The following is a 15,805-nucleotide window of genomic DNA, read 5'->3' as shown; positions in this document are numbered from 1 at the left end:
GATGGACCTGGTAGGAACTGCATGGTAGGACCCCAATTCCTTTTAGAATGCATTAAGACTCTGATCTTCCCTCATTCCTCTATTTTTTATTGTTGTATAGTATTCTGTATATTGAAAAATTTACAGATATATTCTGTATATTGAAGAAAATGAGAAAGCAAATGACAAAGACATTAAAGCTTTTCTTGCTTAATCTTGTCACTGAGAAATGCTTCTTCTGCCAATAATAGGTTATGAGGGGACATCATGACAGGAGCAAGGTGTTGTCTCTTTGTTCCTGTCATGTGTCAATTGCCTCCCCAGTAAAAACCTATATAATACATTCAGGTTCTACTGACAACACACAGACTCATCATGTGCAATTCCCTCATGGTGCTGTGTCCATAAGCCTGGCAAGGAGAAAGAACATCCTGTTTAGCTCATGTGTCCATTTTTACCATGCATTAGTTGCAGAGGATTAACATCATGCAGGGCAGGTAAATAGTGCTTTAAATACTGGAAAATTTCCATTGCAATCCATGGCAGAGTGAATATGCTCTTTTTTATAGCCACATCCAGAAATGCTTTGTTGGACTGGAGTGTGAAAGTAGTATGCTGATAATAAATCATATTGAATACTTCAGGATTTACATAAGATATTCATTACTGTCTTCTGTGTGGAAATTTGTAGTAATGTATGTAATGTTGAAGGACAGAGATGTGAGAGTTGCCTTAACAGCGCTGCTTGTGAGTCAGAGATGTTCTTAATTAAGCTTCTGTCGTGTGCTTGGGGGGATATTAGAATAAGGAAAATTCCTCCCACATTTGCAAGAAAGACAGTGGAAAGAGGAAAGGGGTTCTTTTGCTGCTGAGTTTTGTCTCTTGCAATTGATTGCAAAAACTGCCCACTTAGGAAATGGGCAAGATGAGTCTGTTGGTAGAGGATGACAAGATTGTCATAACATAGTCCTTACTAATAGATAAACTAGAAAGAGCAGTGACATGTTGGAACACTGGTTTAAGTGTGTTATGGGTTGTATATTGGAGCAAAAATGGAAAAAAATTTTGTCAGATGTCATTTTTTGTGATAGCTACATTGGAGAACAGGCCTTTTCAGGCCTAGCACTAATATCTTCCACTTGTTTTGTTCTGTTCAGTAGAGTTGTGAAAAATCAAATCCAGTGGCTTGATTGCCTTGTTTTAATATGTCATACTGCTTGGGGTCAAACCCTCTTTTGTTTATTAGATATATAACTAAACACATCAGTGGGTTTATCTGCATGAAGGTACAGCTACTTTCTGTCTTATTACTTTAATACTGTTGGAAGGGGGGAGTATGTCCAAATTTTTAAGTCTTTATTTTAATTAGTTGAAGAATAGCATTAGCATTACCTGAAAGTATAAGGAAAAAAAATTTGCATAAATAAAATATATTATATCACTGCCATTCTCCCTGTCCTTGAAGCTTCCTCTGGCTTTCATTAACATCTTTTGAGCAAAGTAATGAGGATTCTGTGCTTTTTACTTTGTACCAAAATCTGTATATTGAAGGGATTCTTCCTGCTTGGGAAAAGGAAGCTGCTATGGAATCTTCTCTGGCTGTCTCAGTTATTGCATAGGCACTGGGGGAGGTTCTCTGAATCACAGTCAGTTCTGCAGTGGGCTCCCTCTGCCCTGTGAAGGATACAAGCAAATAGTTAGTGCTTTATTGAGAAACAAATAAAAAAAAAAAAAAAAAAAAAAAAAAACAAAAAAAAAAAAAAGCAAAACCACTTCTCTAATTGTGGGTGAGATTTCACTGCCACTGTGAAGTACTTTGAATCTGTGTAATTTAATCTCTGTAATCAGCAGGCCTGAGCTTGCTGAGGGTACAACCTTTATAAAACCATGTTTTCAAAGCCGTCTTCTCTGACCTATGTAGGTTATGCCCCAGAGAACCTTAATGTGGCTATATGGAATTTTGATATAGAAATTTTAAGTACAAGGATGCTTTGTTACACGCATTTCAAAGCTTGGATAGAAACAAATTGTTGCTATCAGGATGGGGATCTGGAAATGGAATCAGCAAGGCAACTTTGAGATTTAGTGGCCTAAGGCAGTAAGTGTTTTTCATTCCCTTTTTTGCCTTCAGATGCCATGACTTTTCTGTAGCTAGCATGTGACTGGGATATCTGCAGGGTCCTGTATAGTGCAAAGCACTTTCTGTCTTGCTGTGGGCTGAGAATCATACAGAATTCTTGCAGCCCTCTTTTCTGTGAGATCTTGCTCTATCTCTGGCCTTTTGCATGGTATCCACAGGATAATGGCTGCCTTGCTACAGATACTTCAGTAGGTTCTGTGCTGGCCAAAACTTACTTTTCAAGGTGCCATCACTCATCCAGCATAACTTATTGCAAAAGGCTTGAGGTTGAATATTAGAAAAACAGCCTGCCTGCCAGAGTAGTGAAACAAGATACGCGAGTGTGTTGTGGAATTTCCCTCACTGGAGATTTTTGAGAACCATCAAAAAAATGAAAGCTGAGGATGCCTGAAGTGCATGGGACACTTCCCTACAGCAGGAGACTGAGCTCAGGAATCTCCTAGGTGCCTTCCACTTGGGCTTCTGTTGTTCTATGAGAAAGGACCAAAGCTAGAGTTGAACAAATATTTAAGAAACAATTTCTGAAAGGCTAGAATCCCAGACAAACAAGGTTCTGTTTCATCATAATGTATGTAGCTTTTGCAAGTATTAGAAAGAGACTGCTGAACTTCTCTAATCTATCACAAACACCCACTTAAAATAGCATCATTTGGGATCTGACTGGTTTAATAGTTACCTCTGGGAAAAGAGCTTTGTCCTGAAGTTTTTACAATGCTTGTTTTCCTTCTTCACATCCCGAGGCTGTTTCCTTTCCAGGAAGCTGACGAAAGCCAGCAGCTCAGGTGCTGGCCCTGCAGAGGGGTCATTTGACCCTGCAGATCCTTCCATAGCCTGGAGCTCTGTTCAAATAAGCATGGCTGTGTGCTGCTGGGGAAGTTCACCTCCCGCCACAGCCCTGCCAGGGGTGGTTTGTGTCGCCCTCCTTGTGTCCCAGAGGACCAAGCACAGCCAGGGTGAGCGTGTGTCGCCAGAGCAGTGGCCGCCACCACTGCCACCACGAGGGCTGGGTGCAGTCAAATTGCAGGATGAGTTTGTGGGCTTGCAGCAGTGACAACAGAGAGGTCAAGTCCCTAGGACAGCTCATCTTATAATAATAATAACACTAAACTTATAATAATAATCAAATATATTATATATATATATATATATATATATATATATATAGTTTCTTCATATAGAGGATTTTCTGCTTTTTTACTTCTAGTAAGTAGCTGACTTTATATGAGATATTTCATTTTGTTAGTCTGTCAGGTGCTTAACACTAACAATGCTAATGCCAGGCTGCTAATACTGCTCATTGCTAACATTGTAACAACATGATCTGACTCTTACTGACATGAACTAATTTAATTTTCTGCCTGCACGTTTATCAAGTCAAGTTACGGCACAAAAATTGTTCTGTGTTTTGTAAATTATTGCTTTGCTAGTTGGGACATGAATAGACACATTAAATTTCATGGAGTGATCTTTTTCTCATGAATAGCACCTTTAGTATTTGCCATATGTAGAATGCATTTCCAGTTCTCTAATTTCAATTGCAGATTTGTTGACATAAGGGCATTGTGTTTAGAGTGAGGCTGTTTGTTCCTCCTGAAAAATAAGACTGAAAGACTGAAACAACATTAGTTAGCATTGTTTTTTGGTCCTGTTGCCTGTGACATCTACTTTACAACTGAAAAAACAATAATGTCTGGGTTGTGGAAAAGGTTTTGCAGTTGAAACTTCCAACTTTTTTATTTTAAAAACCTTGAGATGAAATTCTCTTTTCAGAAAACCTGCTACATAATGATAATTTCTGTGTGGTATTTCTACTGATATAACTTCCTTTGCCAAATAAACTGTATTATGAAAATTGTAGTTACAAGTTGTTACATTGTTTCAGGAATACAATTTTTCTTTAAATGATTAATGTTACCAATAAAGAAATTAAGAGGAAGTAGGAGGGATTCATGTCTGATTTGCTTGCTTTGTGGATCTGACAGCTGTTAAAGTACAGAAATTGCTATATCCACCCTCCAAAATGAGGTCAGTATCCCATCATCTGTGTGAGCTCCCAGGGATCTAAAAAACAGACTGCATATTTCTATCCATCCCCTACCAGTGGTCCAGTTCCTATAAACCAGAATTCTGTTTGTTAAATATTTGATTTATTAAACCATGCTGTATGGTCACTGAAGATGACCGTGTGTAATTCCATGTTGTTAATACCTTAAGCTTGTGTAAATTGTCACTAATTCTGTGGGCATTGTAGAGATCAAGTGCAGAAACTTGAGGGCTTATCTTGAACACTTTGTTAAGAAAAGTCTCTGAGTCATTTAAAGGAAAATTTTAACTGAGCAGTATGGAACCTAATCCCTTCTCACCGCAGGCTCTGCTGTAGCCAAGTGGATGGGCTGCAGCTGGGGCAGAACTGGGGGCTCATCCCTTCTCCTCAAGGACCTCACTCCTGGTTTTGAACACTTGGTCCAAATTATTGCCAGCCACCAAGGCTGGGACGTTTCTGAAAACTAAATTGTACTTCTGTGTATGCTGAAATTGCAATTGGACTATCAGTATCTCTTTTGTGTTTCTGGACATTAAGTCCTCCTTTATTAAGTGTATTGAATGTGGAAGGATTTCTGTTTGAAAGCTGTGGGGAGTTATTGTTATCCCTTCAGCTTTGAGTGAGTTTATGAATGTACTCCTGATAATAATTAAGTATGTAGAAAAACTTCGAATCATGTGTAAGTATTCATTGGATAGCTTTATATTTGGGTGCTTTGGTTTGGGCTTTTTTTTTTTTTTTTAAAAGGAAAGTAACAGAAGCCTTCAAACAGAAATATGTGCCTGCGACACCCCAAATCAACTCTGTGCACATCTCAAGGGAAATTTTAAAATACATATAGGCAGAATCTCTCTTTTAGACAAGAATTTAATCATTTGAAGGTAAGCATGTGTTTAAAGGCAGATACATTTGAGCCTCAGCCCATGCTACAAAGCCACCCACCATCTTTGGGATGATATACTTTAAAATGGAATTTATTCTTCAGTGCATTTAGTAAATAGCTGGTGTTAGCAGACATGTCTAGACACATATCTCTTTTAAAACTCATCCATTCTGTGAGCATTTTTTTCATTTCTTTAGTAACACTCAGCATCTTTGTTTTTGTTAACAATACAGTGTTACTGAAGGATCTGATTCTCCTATCAAATCAAAAATTTCCTGTCGGATCTCCTAAATAACGCAGATTTGAGATACAGTAGGAAAACCTGTATGTTTGTTCTTTGTTTAAGAAGTAATTTTGGAAATATAATAATTCCAGAAGAAGACATAGAAAAAATTCATGCTCTTTCTATGACTGTGGTAAACTATCTACATAATTTCTGTGCTCATCAGTAAGAGCTTTATGATATCATATTATAGCACTTCCCTTACTTTTTTTTTTCTTTAAAATGTATGGAATTAGTTTGTTGCATGTGTTACTACTAAACAAGACTTTGCCAAAAGAAAGGATATAGAAATGTAAATATATGGGAATGTTTAGCTTTTTGTTCATGGTGGATTTTTGTTGTTTTGGGTTGGTTTTTTTTTCCCTTTAAAATAGATTAAATTCTTAAATGCAAAATCCTGTAATAATTTCTGCCTGGAGAAAGCTTAATGCCAGTATATATGCTTCTACTGTACAGCCCAGAATAGAGTTTAGGAATAATCCTTCGAGACCTTATTTTGATGCATAATGATCTGGTTACACTCCATTCTGAATCCTGAGAAGTCCTGGGCATTGTTTCTGCCCCTTCTCACTTTCCAACATATTTTTAGACAAATTACTTCTCCCGCTTCAATCAATACCCTTCCTCTGTTTAGACATTATGTAGTGCTAAAATAAAAGCTCTATTTCAGTACATATATACTGGTTAAAGTGATCAGGCTTAAATATGATACAAAAGCAAGTTTCAGCAATGAAACCTCAGTACAACCATTGTTCCTTTGCATTTGTTGTTCATTTAGGGTCAGTTGTAGTTATTAAAGGTTGATGTTAAACCAGCTAGCTCTCTGGATGGTGCTTGTAAGGTAGGGGTGACAGCAACGTGACACCCAGGAGATGGCCAGGGTGAAAAGCCCCGTGTGCCAGAAGTGCCATGAGGGGTCAGGGTGCTCTTGCAAGGATTTACCTGGCAGCATCACCAGCTTCTGTGTTACTGTCATACATGGCCCATGCTTTGGCTTTGATGGGGCAGAAGCCATTTAACTAAAGTTTAATTGGTTTTTTCCCTTCCCCAAACACTGACAGTTTGGTAAGAATCACCTGCAAATTGAGGGAAGGGATCAGCATTGCTCTCATTTAGAAGTCAGCATCATCAGCAATAAGAAACACTGGATACCCCCTCTATTTGTGTGTAAGCTCTCTTGCTCTTTTTCTGCCTTATTTTTTTGCATTTTTTTGGTTGTTGTCAGAGTTGTGTAAGTTCTCAGAGCATTGAAGATAAGACATGGCTATGGAGGATAATCTTGTTGCAGTTAGTGCTCCACATTGAGCCCTTCTCATTCATGCTGAACCTGTTTTAGTATGAAACAAGACCTGACATGGTTGAGCCTTTGATATTTGGTGTGCAGGTCTTACTCCCCCAGTTTTGTTTCCTTTGAAGATTGCTGAGCGTTATGCAGTACTTTCCTTTCTTTTAAATTTTAAGAAATTACTTTTAAGTTGTGACTTATAATTGATGCTTAATGGATACTGCACAATGAACAGCATTAAATGTAGTTCAGACAGCTCGTTTAAGCCTCCATTTTGCAGGTATTTATGAGTTTTGTGCAATTGTTCATGCCAGATATTTCTGACTTTTATAACACTTCCCTTAGAGCTTGGATTTAAGCATGCAAGTCTTTTGAGTCTTTAAAACTGTAGGCATTATGTATGTATGTACATATGAGTATATAAAAGCAATTATATGCTGTTGTTTTTCAAATAACTCAAGAGTTACTCTTGGCTACAGTAAAAAGAAGTAGTGGCATTACTGGCTATGGTTTTGAAATAAAATTAGTTTTAAATTTGCCAGATCTCAAGTACCATTGTATGAAGCCTAAACTCAATGTGCTCCATCAACAGCATTCTCCATGAACACTTGAAAATTGTCATTAGTTCTTACTCCATCTTTTGAAAATAAAATGTAAGAAATGCATTTAAAAAGGATAAACTGAATAGTACAGAAGACAGAAGGACTCAAAACCAAAACAGGGAACATAACGTATGTTACATAAGAAACAGCCTTTACTGAGGAAATGGTAAGCCTCTATGACTATTTAATAGAAATACCATGAGATGAAATTGTTTCTATTGAAACTTGCTAGTGTTCTGACTATAAGAAATTCACTTAATTTTAACTGCTTTGCTAAGAATAGAAATCCCATGCACAATATGCAGTATGCTAATGGTATTTTATAGAACCTAATACATACCTCTGTAAAATTTTAAAAATATATTTTAAAGGCCAATTTTGTTTGGGATGCTAGTATTTTCAAAAGAATGCATTGAAAACACTAGTTGTTGATACCAGACAGATGTTGGGGGTTTTCCTAAATATTCCCTGCTTTCTGCTAGAATTTACTAATCTTTGCTTTCCTGCTTGTAAATGATGAGAGATACTTAGAGAGAGCAGTGTAGCTCTGTTCTAAAGTAGGTGTCTTCAGACAGATAAATTAACATCTCTAGTGTGAGTGTTCAGTATGAGATAAATGGATTTTAATTTAAATACAGACTATTGTAAGTTCTGCTAGAAATAAGTGGTTCACAACCCTGGATATGAACCAGAACAGATGTGATCATCTGCTTCTGAGTCACCTGGGACAGTTCCTGCCTGATTTTATGCCTGTGGCCCAAAACAGCAGTGTGAATCACAGGATTGTTCAGGTTGGAAAAGACCTTTGAGGTCATCAAGTCTGCCTGCTAACCCAGCCCCTCCATGCTCAGCACTAAACCATGTACTTAGTGCCATATGCACAGGTTTTTTGAATGCTTCCAGGAATGGTGACTCCACCACATCATGGGCTGCCTGTGCCAATGCCTGACCACCTTTTCAGTAAAAAGTTTTCCCTAAAATCCAGTCTTACACAAGATGCGGCAGGGTTTTCCTTGGGGACTGTGGGAGAGCATTGCTTATATGTTTATATAGGGTCACAGTGAATAAGTGACTGAACTTAATGTTAACTTGAAGTTGTTGTCAAGCTTGGGGATGAGCTAATTTCTCCAGTGACTTCATCTGCTGTGATGAAAGGCTGTGATGTCCAGTCATCCAGTGGTCAGTCAGGCACTGTAATGTCAGATGCTTGTTTAGCCTGGAGAAAAGGAGCCTGAGAGGAGAGCTTTCTGTTCTCTAAGAGGGTGGAGTGATGTGGGAGTTGGTCTCTTCTCCCAAATAACAACTGGTAGAAGAGGAAATGCTATCAAGTTGTGCCAGGGGAGGTCTAGATTGTAAACATTTCTTAACAAATTGTGTAGTGGTGTGTTAGAGCAGGCTGCCTGGGGAAGTCACCCTCCTTGGAGATTTTTAAAAGATGTGTAGATGTAGCAATTAGGGACATGGTTTAGTGATGGCCTTGGCAGTGCTGGGTTAGTGGTTGAACCAAGAGGTCTTAGAGGTCTTTTCCAGTCTTAATGATTCCATGATTCTGTGATTCTGCCCTGCTCCAAGCCCTCTAAATGAGTCCTGCTGCTGACTGCCAAGGTGGGGATTGCACACAGGGTGCAGTGAGAGGTGAGGTGTTGGCAGAGCCAATGCTCTCCAACATGCAGCTCCTCTGGGCACTTCCACTCTAAAGCAGGGCAGGGATTTGGCCAAGATTTGGCATGGATTTGGCCAAGTGCTGGTCTTCAGTGACAAAAGGGGAATAGCAGACTGACACAGGGACTCTTTGAGGGCAAATGGCTAATGGAACTCCAGCATTATCCAAGACAGACCAAGAAAACTGCATTTTCTAACTACAGGTCGAGGATCCTTCTCACACACAGTGATACTGTTTGTGTAGAAGTTATTTTTGATAAGCGAGGCCTGACATTTAATCTGATGCTTTCAGATGCATTGCTTGTATCTGTTTTCAAGTCAGTGCATTTCTGAAAAGGATACTGTTTCATTATATTATTTAAACTGTAAGTATTAGAAGGAAAAATGTAATTTCATTAAAGAATTAAATATAGAATTGAAACTAATGCAGTGAAAGTAGGTTTAAAACTTTGTTAGTAGATACAAAGCAAACAAACAAAAAAACCCCCGTGTCATGATACTGCTTTTATGTAGTCAAAACAAGAGGAGGATTTTACATGCTCTGTAAAATTACACGTGCTTTATCTGTGAAGAATTGCACTTAAGATGAAAAAATGAGAAAAACAGCACTCTGAATATCATATCAAATGTGTATTGTGCTCTGTCAGAACATCTTGTTCATTACCTGTAAGCACAAAACTTTTTGGGAAACCTTTCCAGAAGAGTTGGATTTCTGGGGGTAAACCTTTCCAGAGGAGTTGGACTTTAACTTTCTCACATCCAGGTTGTGCATACTGTAGCAAAGTCTACAATCTGGATGATAACCAAAGGAGCAGATCTGTGTTAAAACAGAATTATTTCCTATAATAGCTTTTAAAAGATTTCCAGTAGCTTTGTAAAGTCAGTAAATAATTCAAGAAGCTGAAAAAATGGATCTTTAATTGGATTTTCAACTATTTGTTACATATTCTTTGTGGAAGACAATCTTTCTCTTAAGGAGCTGTGATATTTATTAGACATTTGAGTTTTGCTTTATCCCTAAAAATAAAGAAAATTGATAACATAAAATTAAACATAATTGGTAACTGCCGGGTATCTCTTATCTCTTTATTGAAGGGCAACCTACAACCATTGCTTTTAGGTTGTTCTTCAGCATAAATAAAAGGGGTAGCTTTGTGTACAAGGCTGTGTTTATTTACTGAGAGCTCACTTTAGAATAGGAGTGCCACTCTGGCCATCGCACAGATGTGTCATCTTAGGGTGAAAAACAACTCTGAGTATGAAGTGTTTGTATAACATTATTGTGTGTGGAGCTTAGCCTCTTCTGTGCATAAATAAATTTGCTGTTGAGGACTCAAGGAGTTTAGCCTTTGCTCTGCAGTGAAAGACATTGGTCTCTGTTTGTTCATCTGTGCTCTGTTTTTTTTTTCCAAAGATGTCTATCCATTGGTTTAATTTAAGACAATTTTCTAGAAATTCTTTAATCGATACCTTTTATATCTAAAACCCTCAAAACCAGGATTTATTCCAATGTTTGTAAAAGAATTTGAGACTTTTTTTACATTGAGTTGTTCTCAGACTTTGAATTTTCTATGTATTGTTATTAGGCACTGTACTGTTGCTTGGACAACTCAATCATGTACAGAAAAGCTTGCAGCAGACCAAAGCTGGTGTTTTTAGGCCATTGTAATAATTCACAGTAGCTGAAATTCAAAGAATGACAGGTGTTAACTGCAGATCAAAGTGTTATATGCACCAAAGTATTGAGTGCATGGATTCAGTTGGCAATGGATGACTTGGTCTTCTCCAAGTCTGATAGTCTAGTTTGCCAAAGCAGGAGTGGCTCATGGAATGTCTGTAAAGTCTGTTTTTCATTAAAAATGTTCTTTGTTGCTAATTCATCCTCAGCTTTTGCTTAATGTGTGCAGAATATTATGATGGTGTTAGTGATAGTAAAAAAAAAAACCTTAAGAAAAAGACCCACTGCACTCTGAAGATTTTTTTTCCCTAATATTTTCACACTGAGTTATATCAAGTTCATTTTATACTTCCTCTACCATTAAATATCATGTACAATTGGAATAGGAATTGATTAAGAAGAACAACTTCCTTCCTTTGAACATTTTGCTGAGCATGTATTAGTATCAAAGTGGGTTATTAAAGCCTGAACCTCAGATCTCAATCAGGAATTCTAATAAGTAATCAATTCTGGATGGAGTTTTTTGTTCTGCTTGATAATACGTATTTTTACTCTGCTTTCTTACACTTGTATCAGCACTTTGTGAATGTACAAGGACATGGGGATGTTGGGATTGTTTTCTTCTCCTGGAGATCAAGTGAGGTGAAAGTCTGATCTCTTAGGAGAATCTAACTGTATAATTACTGTTAAGAGGTTGTCAGTGTGCTTGATAAAGTGTAGAGGACTTAATCCAAATTTAGCATGGATTTACAGATGAAGCTTTAAAAGAACTAGAAGTTCCTGTGCTAAGCAATGAAAACCTTTGCCCTCTGCTAATTGATGCTAAAAATGAATAAAAATTACGCAAAACTTAAGGAAGTTATTTTGCACTGCTGGGTACAGAGGATTATTTTTATTTTTGAAAAATACTCACCTCTGCATAGCATTTGAGTTTCCCCAGACCTGTGTGTGTGACAGCAGTGCTGATTGTTTCTCCCTGTGTTGCAGCCCCCAAGGACAATGAAGAGCGTGTGTTCCGCGAGCGGATGCGCCCCAGGAAGCGCCAGGGCGCCGTGCGGCGCAGGGTGCACCAGGTCAATGGACACAAGTTCATGGCCACCTACCTTAGACAGCCAACGTATTGCTCGCACTGCAGAGACTTTATATGGTATGCAGCACCTTTGGCTTTGCTTTCTTTGCAACTTTGAGTTGGGGAGCTGGCACACCTTCCTGTCTCACGGCAGTGAAAGTGGTATACAGCAGCTTCTTTTCCTCTTTATTTTGACATTTGCCTGTCAACAGCATTGCAGATGATAACAGAAGGCTGTTAAACCTCCATCACAAATATCAGAATTGGTTGTATTTGGGGTTCTTCTCCTCTGAGCCACAAAGTTCCTTATTTCCCTATCTAATGCACACTAAATTCCAGGTCTAATATTATGGAAGAACTAAGTATAGGTTCAGACTTTAATATTAGACCTTTACATTTTGTCACAATGACGGAATTATTTGTTACATGATTAAGAATCACCTCTAAGAAATGCAAAGCTTCTTTACATCCCACTGAAGTTAATGGAATATCAAATGGAAGAGTTGATGGAATAACTTCTAATGACACAGAGATTTTGGTGCTCAGTGTACAGGGTCTTTTTTATTACAATGTACAGCAAGAACTCCCTTTTAGAAAATATTTGCATTATTTTGAGTATTTTGATTTTTCAGATAGGGAGAAGTGGTGGAGACATTCAGTTTTCAGTTGTTTTTAAGGAACTCCTGATATTTTCCAAAGTGACCTAGAGATACTGATTTGCACAGAAGATCTGATGTGATTGAGAGTAAATATTTCTTAGGAGTGTGTAATAAATTGGTCTTTCTCAATGTAAAATGACATGAGATGTGCATAAACTCAACTGCATTGTTCTAAAAAGTGCCTGGGGGGTGTATTTTGTGTTGGCTAAGGTGATTTCAAGTAATACTGACAAATGCAATCTGTCTATTTAGAGGTCTGCTTGGTGATGATTTACCATTTTTTCTCCTTTTCATGCACCTTTTGGCTTTGTCTGTTGCACTGTAGTAAATCTGTCTGTACTTCTGACTGCCTTCATGATTTCTCATCCTTTCTGTTACCTCTCAGCGCCTGAAATGTTCCTACTTGGACCTGATCTCAGTCCAGGCATGCAGTTATCAGATGATTGGTTATGAAAAGCTTTTCTTTAAACATGTGCATGTCTAGTAAAGGGAAGGAAAAGATATTTTCATTTTTAAGAACATTTCCTCTTCATTTTCTAAAATACTTTATTATTTTTCAGGGGTGTAATAGGAAAACAGGGATACCAATGTCAAGGTAAGAGAAATTCTACATAAGGACAGTTTAAATATATTTATTATGTTATATAAGTAATAAGATATTTTTATCAGGCGTCATAAATATACGATGCTAAGTATTTAGCACATGATAATCAGAATAAGTTTGTCTCAACAAGTATACAATGTTTGCACCGAGTCACAGTAATTGTTTTCAAAACTGTTGGTCTTAAGCATTATTTATGAAGTAGGACTTCAGCAAACAGCCCTGAACATCAGATCCCAGATATATCTTCATGTGTATCCATCTAGGGAACCATATCTGCGGATCTTGGCTTCTTCAGTTTTCAAGTCTTGCATTTTAAAAATGAGAGCTCTTTATTCTGTTTAAGATTCTGTGTTTAAAAATTCCAGGTAATTGCCAAGACTGTAGTTTAAATAGATGAGATAATTATAGAGGTCATCATTAGAGAAGGTTATAGCAAAGACTGCACAAGTGCTTTATTTTCATCTCCCATTTTTCAATTCATTTTCTTGTACTCCTACTTCTTTATGCCTCTTGGGATGATATGTTAGTACTTAACTCTCATCTAACAGGTAGAAACCATCAAGTTAGTTATGATTTTTCAGTTACAAAAGACTTGCTGCAATCTCATTTTAAATAAGTAAATGCCATTTTTTGATAGAGCTTTACATGCGTTAATAAGAATTACTGTATTAAATCTCATAGTAAAGAAGTGAATGCCATTTTTTATAGATCTTTACATGCTATAATAACAATTACTGTATTACCACACAGAGGTATCTGGAGAGGTACCTTGACTTCTGATCTATTTTTTTTTTCTTACAACAATGACCAAAATTGGAGGAAGTGAAATTTGTTACTTCATTATGATGGTTTTTACTTTGCTTAATGACCTTGAATTTTATGGTATGTTAGACCTAGTAATTGTTTATCTTATCTGTCATATCTGCAAATGTAATTCATTGATTAAGTAATCAGGATGCATATTGGCAAAACATTTTTGCGTCCTGAAACCTTTTACTGCTATCAACTTAGGATAATGAGTTACAAAAAGAATATTCGACTTTTTTTTCTATTCTTTTGACTTTTACAATGACTTATCTTCTTATCTGTTTTCTTTTAAAAGCTCTTTAAACAGGAATTGTTTTTGTTATTGTGTCTCATGTAATGTGGAGATCATGGACTTCATCAGATAAACAAATCACATATGTAAAAATTGAGAAAAATTGTGGTTAACATTTCAGAAGTTAATTTGTAGTTTTGCGGATGAGATATTTGGCAGATATGCTTTAGTTATCTTAAAATTCGTTGGTCTTTTGAAAGTCCATAGTCTTCTGTTTTTGTAAACCAACTTATTTCATAGGACTCACCAGTCACTTGCACACTTTCAAGTCCCAGTGTTTCCAGTCTTCTGAGATCAGACTTCTGCTTTAAAATTAATCATCATGAAAACTCATTCTTTTATCTGTTTTTGTCTTTCTAGTTTGCACTTGTGTAGTTCACAAGAGATGCCATGAACTTATAATAACGAAGTGTGCTGGCTTAAAAAAACAGGAAACTCATGATGAGGTAAATGTTTATAAATTAATTTTTCTATGTAAAATTCTGTCTTTGATCTGTTCAGAATAATATTATCTCCTCTGTTGAATCAATAGATGCTACAGACTTTTTTGTGCCCTTCTGGTCATTTTGTGGTACTTTGGAATGCTAGATTGCTATCAGTTTCATTTACATGGAAATTATCATACAGAAACTTATTTCGAACTGGATTACTTTTTGTAACATCTGAGCTCAGTTTCAGAGAGCTCTTTCCACTCCTTTTCACTTTTAACATTCTCTCTCCATTTCTGAGTTAATACAGTTCTTGTTAGTTTAATTCAGAAGCAGCAGGCTGGGATCCCTCATTCCCAGGCTGCATTTTGTGTGGCTCAGCCATCAGTGACTGATCAGAGAGCTGGGATGCTTGGGTGGGTATCTGACACCAACATAAACAACTGACCAGAATTTGCCTGCAGTCTCACCTCAGGAAAGACTGCATCCAAACTGTCAAAATGTGATTATGTTTTTTAAAATAGTTTCAGCCCTCAGGTATAAACAGCAAATGTTTTTCTTTACACAGAAGCTTTTGGGTTGTGCTTCAACAGAAAAGCAAATGTATGCTCACTGGCCTGCTGTGTGCAGCAGCAAGGGCCTGCTGTCTTTCACCACAGGCTTAGGTGAGGTGGTCCTTGGGTGATCACAGTTCCTTGGCCACACAAAAAAACCGACATTTCATAATTTTATTCGCTAAAAACCTACATTCATAGGATTGAAAAAGCCTGCCTTTAAGTTAAAATCAGAGTTGTATGTAATGGGGCAGTTGTAATCTACTCTTTAGACTTCAGCATGAGTTTCACTGAGGCATTAACTCATGCTCTCATTTTTTCTGTGCAATTCACTAGCATTGTCCTTACTGGGACCATTCTGTAATACCAGGTCCACAACCAGTATTTTGCATCCAAAATGTGGTCACATGCATACAATTGTGATAAAGGACTGTGTTGTGCTAGTGCTGGTTTTGTGTAGTACTCACAGGAATATACAAAATCTTGTGCAGGTTTATATTCCCAGGCTCCAGGCTGGTGGAGACTTGCATACTTTGCTGATGGTCTCATTGTTTAGAAGGGGTACTAGATCACTGGAGAAAAGCCAGCGGTAATAGTAAGGGGAAGGAAAAACATGAAAATAAATCTCCTGCAGTGCAATGGCCACTCTGAAAACTTATCAATGACATCCTTTAATTAGTAAATAATTGTACCTTGGAATCCCTGAACACAACAGGTTATCATTGTCATTATCATGATCCAAAGAAGAGTGAGATGTGAAAAGGTAAAGCATTTATGATATATTTCTTTTTCTAGTCCTGTATTAGTTTGGCCTCGTATTCCTAAAACAATTGGGA

The 15,805-nt window shown here is 37.3% G+C and overlaps 1 protein-coding gene across 2 annotated transcripts in view; it reads left to right on the top strand.

The window, feature by feature from the left end:
* Nucleotides 1-15,805, top strand: part of PRKCE (protein kinase C epsilon) — a 288,247-nt gene that overhangs the window by 166,542 nt on the left and 105,900 nt on the right. For both annotated transcript variants that reach the window (XM_063152058.1, XM_063152060.1), the window contains exons 3-5: nt 11,544-11,703; nt 12,845-12,879; nt 14,348-14,433. In XM_063152058.1, the coding sequence (XP_063008128.1) occupies nt 11,544-11,703; nt 12,845-12,879; nt 14,348-14,433 (281 nt within the window). The remainder of the gene's footprint in view (nt 1-11,543; nt 11,704-12,844; nt 12,880-14,347; nt 14,434-15,805) is intronic.

The sequence above is a fragment of the Melospiza melodia genome, chromosome 3 (assembly GCF_035770615.1).
Source record: "Melospiza melodia melodia isolate bMelMel2 chromosome 3, bMelMel2.pri, whole genome shotgun sequence".
Classification (NCBI taxonomy): domain Eukaryota; kingdom Metazoa; phylum Chordata; class Aves; order Passeriformes; family Passerellidae; genus Melospiza; species Melospiza melodia.
Note: the sequence above shows the minus strand (reverse complement) of the source record. Positions and strands in the feature narration are given on the sequence as shown.